The 8,223-nt window shown below is 37.5% G+C and overlaps 1 protein-coding gene across 2 annotated transcripts; it reads right to left on the bottom strand.

Moving 5' to 3' along the window:
* Positions 1-2,272: 2,272 nt before the first annotated feature.
* On the bottom strand, positions 2,273-4,234 carry LOC134215836 (acidic mammalian chitinase-like). Of its 2 annotated transcripts, XM_062694943.1 has the most exons (5): positions 4,068-4,234; positions 3,137-3,996; positions 2,953-3,075; positions 2,822-2,895; positions 2,493-2,762 (listed from the first exon to the last, which is right to left on the bottom strand). In XM_062694943.1, the coding sequence occupies exons 1-5, from the start codon at positions 4,135-4,137 to the stop codon at positions 2,636-2,638; spliced, it is 1,254 nt and encodes a 417-aa protein (XP_062550927.1). In that variant the 5' UTR covers positions 4,138-4,234; the 3' UTR covers positions 2,493-2,635. The 2 variants fall into 2 exon arrangements, with proteins under 2 accessions (XP_062550926.1, XP_062550927.1); XM_062694942.1 differs by having other exon boundaries at positions 2,273-2,895; positions 4,068-4,233.
* Positions 4,235-8,223: the final 3,989 nt, after the last annotated feature.

The following is an 8,223-nucleotide window of genomic DNA, read 5'->3' as shown; positions in this document are numbered from 1 at the left end:
GTGTGTTTCTCCGATACACCACACCCCATCACATAGAAAGCTTTGCCAGTCGTGCGATCCATAATGAAGAACCAACAGCAGCGCTGCCAGAGGTCAAATTTAAAGTTTTGCACCATGACAAATTATTTGAAATAATTTCCTCCTTGGTATGCTCACTCGTTCTCCGCGCGCAGAGAACCAGCGTGAGCGTTGCCAGCTTTCTCCTTTTCCTCACATCATCCTCTTTCGCATGCGAAGCAAGCACGTTTAGATGCAAATTCTGCTATGCGCGCAGGAGTCAAACCCGTTCGACGCGCTACGAGAACAATCAACGACGCGACGCACCTTCGGTTAGACTCGGTCGAAGTGTCGGGCTGTGCTTTGTCGAAAGGCGCACCGCGCACGCTTTCGTTCATACTCCGATGATTGGAAACAGTTTGTTTTTCTTTTTTCTCCTGATGAATATGCAATGCATCAAGAACAATATTAAATTAATGTTTGCGTTTTCAAAAGATACATTAAATAATGCTTTTTTACGAATACTGAAAATCAATCAACATAGAGAAAAAGGTATAGTTTTCACTAAATTTGAAAACCCGGGATTTAGTCCTATCTACAAGACCATTTCAATCTAGAGAAGTTGTTCAATAACAAGAATTTCCGTGTGTTCCTCATGAAGAGTTAGTACATCCATAGAACCTTAACTCGAACTTTTTCCAGCAGTTAGTTCAGCCTAGGTCGATGGGCCCTGGTTTTATAACTAATTGCTAGAAAATATGTTTCCGCTGCATACAATTTAGCCTCAAACGAGAGGAATTTGAGTCTTGCAACCATGTGCAGGGTAAAGTTAATTTTGTTATAATTCAAAAACTGCAATTGGTAGAGAGGACTAAATACGATAAATCCTTGAAATACCACAACTTAGTGCCCTAGCTTGAAGAATGGATTAAGCTAGGGCTCGGTTTGGAAGATCTTACACCGTAAAACACTAAGTAAAAGTGATCTACCAGCTTTACGGGGCAAAAAAAAGAGATTAATAAGCTATTTATTGTTTTGTAAATCATTTCTATTTAAATGTTTTTTCTAATATTTGGTTAAGTTGTACAAGAAAAGGTTGTAATATCCTCCTTAGCCGTGCGGTAAGACGCGCGGCTACAAAGCAAAACCATGCTGAGGGTGGCGGGTTCGATTCCCTAGGCAATTTTCGGATTGGAAATTGTCTCGACTTCCTTGGGCATAAAAGTATCATCGTGCTAGCCTCATGATATACGAATGCAAAAATGGTAACCTGGCTTAGAAACCTCGCAGTTAATAACTGGGGAAGTGCTTAATGAACACTAAGCTGCGAGGCGGCTCTGTCCCAGTGTGGGAATGTAATGCCAATAAGAAGAAGAAGAAGATTAGATTGAATGCACAACTTTCAACCGAAGCCACAAAGATTGATGAATATTTTTTATCAGGATGGTAGAACAGGTGTAGCATAAGTCCACGAGACGCCCCTGGGCCTGGGGAGGGATCGTTCGATCGGACGATGAATGATTTTCATATCCATTCTTCGACGGAAAATAACGGTCGTACTGACGATTCAGAAAGCATGTCTGCTTCCTATTTTGATTTTCTAACTGAACAATTGCATCACATGATTGATGAAATGTTCAAGGCAAATACCACAACTGAAGATGTTCAGGTTGGTATCAAATTAACTTTTCATAACAATGACCAAATGCTTTCGTTTTTTCCCAGCACAAAGCCATAAATATACTTATTGATCTGTACTGATGAAAATGTCAACATTCCATCAAAGTTTTAGGATGTTTGGATTTGAAGTTATTGCCTCAATATGGGGACACTTGATCCCCCATTAGTTACCCATACAAAAATTTGGGGAAAAAATTCAAAAAAATATAAATCTGTTCTCAGGCTTCTAATTTTTTGTAGATTTGACAGATTTGATGAAGGGTTTGCAGGGAAAAATATTTATTGCGTAGAAGAGGATCAAGTCTCCCCAAATTTTAAAATTGCATGTGCTGTCGAATTCAATATCAAAAATCGTTCATGTATACACACAGCAATTCGAAAATTCCGCGTACTTTGGAGAAACAATATTTAAAAAATCTGAGGGCACCTATCTAATTTTATCAAAGCAAGTTCTTGGAAAGGGATCAGTTTCTCCCGAATATTTTAAAAGTCGATTTTTGCCAGCACTCCAAAAAAATCATTGTGTATCAATAACAGCAATAATTTAAGGACTGTCATACATCAGTAAAGTTAAATACTATATTTCTTAGAGAGTCTGTTTGGAAATCGCGTATGTTCTTTTATTTTTGTCTGTGATACATCGGAAATCAGAAAAGGGGATCAAGTCTCCCTTATATGAGTTTTTTGTGCTGGTAATTTACCAACATTTTCTAAATTTATACGATGGATATCAAATAGAAAACGCTAGAAATATTCGAAATATGCGTAGTTTAATCATAAACATGAAGTCCTTTCTCAACAGTCTACAACACTCGCCCAGTTACAAACAAAGTCTTCGGTGTCGTATAGCAAACCTTCAGGGCATTCAAAATCATAACGAGATGTGTTATCACAGTAGTAAAATTTGGCACAATTTTTGGGATCGCGAAAATAACCCGTTGTTGTGCACTGAAATTCATCACAAACGGTACTCGTTGATGAACCATCGGTCGTCACTGTTGTTTGTGTTGAAGATATTGGGGACGGTGAGGCAGTGTTGTTTACGGTATTTGTTGTTTGAACAGGCGTGGTTGTAGTTGAAGTACCTGTTGATCCATATAATCTACTGTTAATTGTATTTAGAAGCGGAAATTTTTCATCGCACCTTCCGTTAAAATCATCCGTTTCGATAGACCAAAGCATTACGCCTCCCAGCTCGTGTTGATTGACGAAATCACACTAGAAAAAGAAAACGACTAAAACTCGTCTACATCGAACAAGCTCAATAAAAAATACCTTCAAAGATAAACTTTCAACGTTGTCAAATCCAACCCATTGGTTATCTTTATAAGCATATGGGACCTTCTGATCATCGTCCCAGCACTGATACCATTTGTCAACTAAAAGTTTTTCACAAATCTGTGAAGTATAAAAAAACATATGGTATTCTGAAATGTCGATTGTAGTAGAATAGCTTCACCTCGTTGTAACCAAGAAATCCAGATTCATAAGTGTATTGCCCTGCTTGTCCGGGGCCATTTGTTGGAGCGCCAACGTAGTTCTGACTACTGGATCGCAATGTGAAGGATCTACCGTAGAATGCTACTCCTAGAATAATTTTCTTCGCAGGAGCCATTTGTTGCAGCCAATAGCTCACACTGCTGTTCACATTTAATTGTTTTTGAGCTGGAGTATCATCTTGAGGTCCTATGTAGAGGGGAGCATTGTTACCTGTTTTCGATTCCCATGAACCGTGCATATCGTATGACATAAGGTTTATGAAATCTAAATATTTCGATATTTCTGGAATGTTATACGAAATCGAAGCTGATGTCTCGGATGCAGCCACTGCAGCAGTCAGTAACAGCCCGTGCTTAGAAAACTTTGCTCTCAGGTCTGCCAAAAGCAACACGAAGTTTTCCCGGTCTACAGATGGATCCCCGTCACGTTGGGCTGGATATTCCCAGTCAACATCCAGTCCGTCAAATCCATGATACAAACAAAACGCAGCAGCGTTTTGAGCGAACCTGGCTCTTAAAAGTGCACTTTGAGCTACGGTAGAAAATTTACGGGATCCCTCATTCCATCCACCGATGGCTACCAACGTTTTCAAGGTAGGATTAACGCGTTTCATGTCATTGAACTGACGCATGCTCCCAAGGCCCCAATTGTCCTCCAAGTCAAGCCACGGGTCCAGGACTTTAATGGTTCCATTAGTTTCAATTCCAACAAATGCGTATATTAAATGTGTACAGAGAAAGGGATCTATATTGCTCACCGAGAACTTTCCATTCCCATTTCTATAGGAAGCCCAAGTGCCGTAGTAGCAAACAATGTACTCTAAAAGATTCATTGATTAGGTTTAATAGATACGATGTTCAAGACAATACCTTGTGCATTACGTTACTCACTTGAAGCTACGTTCCCAGCTAGAAAAATTATTGTCACCAGTATTAATCCTGTCGTATTTGCTGATAACATTATGAAGAGGTGCACTCGTGGAAGCCTTAGACGAATTTGAAACAAACAGAAACACTCTTTTGTAATTGGAACTTTGAAGACAACTGAGCGTGCGAATCATTTTTGCTCCATTTATATTAGGCACTTTAAAGACACTCTTCGTGTGATTCCTGTGAACGATCAATAGGTACAGAATAAAACTTAATTCTGTATCTTACGAATGGCTTGCAACATCTGAACTATGTTTTCATAGGTTTGAACCTTTCTCATTAATTGGATTGGGATGCAATAAGTTAAAACAATGTTAAAATAGTGGATTTGCTCTTCATTGCTTCTATATGACCGGGTGGCTGGTTATTAATAACCGACTAGAAGAGCCGCAGGAATAGCTACCATACGTAGCGTGTGATTAAATGGTACACAACAGGATATTGGAGAACTACACGAAACTGCAACCACGCTTGTCGAACACTATACAATCCGAAATCCGGGGAACCTCTACCAAAGTGACACTGTTTGAGATTCTAATTCAGGCAACTAAATTTGAAGTTTCGTTTTATGAAACATAAAATTACTTACGAGTATGTGCTCAGATGATTCCAGTTCTATTTGATGTTATATATACATAATTTCGGGGCAATTTCATCTATTGAACGGTCAGCCCTGGAGTTTTGGAACATCCGTAAAAGTGGTCTATCCCAGAAGTTCATCTCAGAGCTTCGCAAATTTTTCGTAACCTTTCATACCGGCGAATTGTGTATACAATCAATAATGAAAGCCTTCTGTGACCCCTGAATGCTCCCGGAACGGTCCTCCGGGAGATCCGAAACATACGTAAAAGTGGTCAATTCCAAAAGTTCATGCTAGAGCTTCGCGATTTTCTCGTTACCATTTATACCAGAGAAATATGTGTGGAATCAATAGTGAAGACTTCAACTGCGACCCTCAAAATTCTCACAAATCGATTATCCGCGAGATTCGGAACATTTGTAAAAGTGCCCAATTCGAAAGTTTTTAAAATGTATTCGTAACCATTCATGCCCTCGAATTGTGTGGGTCATTCCATACCAAGTGACCGAACCACTTGTAAACGACTTACACGGATTTTTATCAAATTTTATGGATTTGTTTATCTACCGATTACATGTGAAAATCCAAATTTATTTGATGATTGGACAACCCCTCGGCAAATGCGAGCACCCCCCGTTTTTGACGATTTGTTAAAACCATATTTTTGAACGACTTATATCTCGGACAGTTTTAAAGCTACAAATAACTTCTTTTTATGCATTTTGAAGAGAATTCTTCAAACTTTTTGAGAAAATATCGATTTACAGTAGAAATGTTGCCATCTGTATTGTTTTGCGTTTTAAGTATAAAATTGTATTTTTCTGCCAATGAGTATATTTTTATTTCAAAAATAACACCAGCAGCGTGTTCTCCAGAGAATTTAGCATAAGAAACACTCGAAACCCCAAGGTATTATGAGCCGTTCTCGAGTTATAGAGTTTTGAATGTTATACGATTCATTTGGAACTTATCAATCACATAAGATTTTGTTATGCATACCGAACCTTTACCCTTTTTGCTGTTGTTATGGAATTGCCAAGAATTCAAAGATATTGTTTTCTTAAAAGAAATTGTAAAACATGTAACTTTGAATAGAAATTAATGTACTTGGCAACGTAGTCAGTATGGAAGAATTAGCTTTTCTGTATTGTTGTAAAGCGTACTATTAAACTATTACTCATATAGATACTATAGTATTTATATAGATTTTTTTCAAATTTTATAAATCATTAATTAATTTCAAAAGCTTTCGGCTCATATGCTGTTAAGCGTTACGGAGCCGAAATCTTGTTCATACTATTTTATTCTTTCTAAATAACGTTAGATGAAGTGAACCGAAAGACTCGTGTTTTAATCATAGAAACAAACATTTTCTTAAAAAACAGCAAAAGAAAGACATACAAGAGGCAATTACGACAGAAGAAACGCACACACACAGACATCACCTTAATTTGTCGAGCTGAGTCGATTGGTATACAACACTATGGGTCCCCGGGACTTCTATAAAAAGTTTGTTTTCGGAGCGAACATATAGCCTTTCAGTACGCTTAGTTTACGAGAAAGGGAAAAATAAAGTAGCTCATAAGGAAGTAGACTTTCACTATGTTATTGTGGAAAAATAGTGTATGAAAAGGCAAATCATTATGTAAATGATACTTGTACGTACAGAAGGAGAGGGTAAGTTTAACTAGCAACATTGAAAACTATCGTTCTTTGGTTGTTAATTCAAAATTAGATGTTCTATCTGTTGTAGAAACATGGCTCAAACCCTCAAATACGAGCAGTTCAGTTGAACTTGAGGGCTACAAAATTATTAGATCTGATCGCGATAATAGGAAAAAAATTCAGAGGGTATGGAGTCACCTTTTATGTGAGAAAAAATCTCAAGTTCTCTGTTATCACTAAATCTGGAAATGAAAGCGAAATTGAATACTTATTGGCCTGCTTAGTCTGTAGAGTCGTCTATAAACCCCCAGATGTGCCAATTACTAAATACAGATACAGTTTCTGCATTGTTTCTAAAATTTTCTCTACAGAACCCAATATTTTGGTTACAGGCGATTTCAACATCAATTTGATGATGGAGAACTCTAACAAGACATTAAAACTAATTGATCATTTAAGCGCATTATCCTTTAAACTGATTCCAACTCATCCAACTTGTCATAGGCCCGGTTCTGCATCCACCATTGATTTATTCACAAGTAATTGCACAGAGAACATGAAGAACGTTTATCAGTCATCAGTGGGAGGAATTAGCGATCATGATTTTATTTGCATTGATTACAAATTCAAGCTTCCTAAACCTGGTGCTAATGTATACTGGACACGTGAATATCACAAAATTAATCAATCGACTTTTCTGTCTGATTTACGTAGCGTAAATTTTGATGGTGTGTTCAATTTGGTTGAGATTAATGGAAAACTAAAATGTTTCAATGATGTATTCTTCACCATTCTTGATAAGCATGCTCCGCTCAAGAAAAAAACGATTAAAGATCCAAGTACTCCTTGGATCAATACTCACATTCATCGATTGATTAAAAATCGGTCCGAGGCTTATGAATGTTGGAAACGCGATAGAGGGAATCAGCGTAAATGGAAAAATTTCACTTGTCTTCGTAATTTAACAAACCAAGAGGTCAATCGTACAAAACGTCAATATTTTACCTCACAGTTAAGAGCTGACCTTCCTGCTAAGCAACTTTGGAAGAACATTAAACGATTAGGCTTAAAACAAACAAACACTTGTATGGGTGGAGGGGATGTAAGTGCTGATACTCTGAACTCATTCTTTGTTGCTCATTACACTCCACTTTCATTCAATCAAAATGACGACAAATGACGAAATACTTAGTGAGTTAGTTAAATCTTCTTGTGATGCTGTTGGCAATGATTCAATTCCACTACAAGTTTTAAAAATGTCTTTAAGTGTTACTCTCTCATACATTCGGGATATCTTTAATTGTTGTATCACTTCCTCAGATTTCCCACTAAATTGGAATATCGCAAAAGTAATTCCAATAGGTAAGATTGACCACCCAGTTACTGAAAGAGACTATCGTCCGATCAGTATTCTTTGTGCCCTCTCAAAAATATTCGAATCACTACTCTCTCAGCAACTGAATGACTACTTGACACACAATGATCTGTTATGTCCATTCCAGTCTGGATATAGGAAATCATGCAGCACCGTAACCGCGCTTATTAAAATAGAAAACGACATTAGAGAAGCGTTAGACAAGAAGATGGTCACTTTACTGGTTCTTCTTGATTTTAGTAAAGCATTCGATTCTATTGATCATAGACAATTGTGTAACAAGTTAAAATATAACTTCTATTTAGATCAATTCTCCATAAAATTAATTCAGTCATATTTGTCCAACCGATTGCAATACGTTGACTTAAACAACCAACAATCTGAATTAATTCCTGTTCTAAGCGGGGTGCCTCAAGGTTCAATTCTCGGACCGCTACTTTTCTCAATGTACATTAATGATCTTCCATTGAATCTGTCACATTGTCGATTCCACCTGT

The sequence above is a fragment of the Armigeres subalbatus genome, chromosome 2 (genome assembly GCF_024139115.2).
Source record: "Armigeres subalbatus isolate Guangzhou_Male chromosome 2, GZ_Asu_2, whole genome shotgun sequence".
NCBI lineage: Eukaryota > Metazoa > Arthropoda > Insecta > Diptera > Culicidae > Armigeres > Armigeres subalbatus.
This window is presented reverse-complemented; position numbering and strand designations above follow the sequence as displayed.

Coding starts and splice junctions, on each gene's coding strand:
- LOC134215836 (XM_062694942.1), bottom strand. CDS start 4,137: ATGTTATCAGCAAATACGACAGGATTAATACTGGTGACAATAATTTTT. Junction 3,997..4,067: donor AGCTGGGAACGTAGCTTCAA/GTGAGTAACGTA, acceptor TGAATCTTTTAG/AGTACATTGTTTGCTACTAC. Junction 3,076..3,136: donor GATTTCTTGGTTACAACGAG/GTGAAGCTATTC, acceptor TATACTTCACAG/ATTTGTGAAAAACTTTTAGT.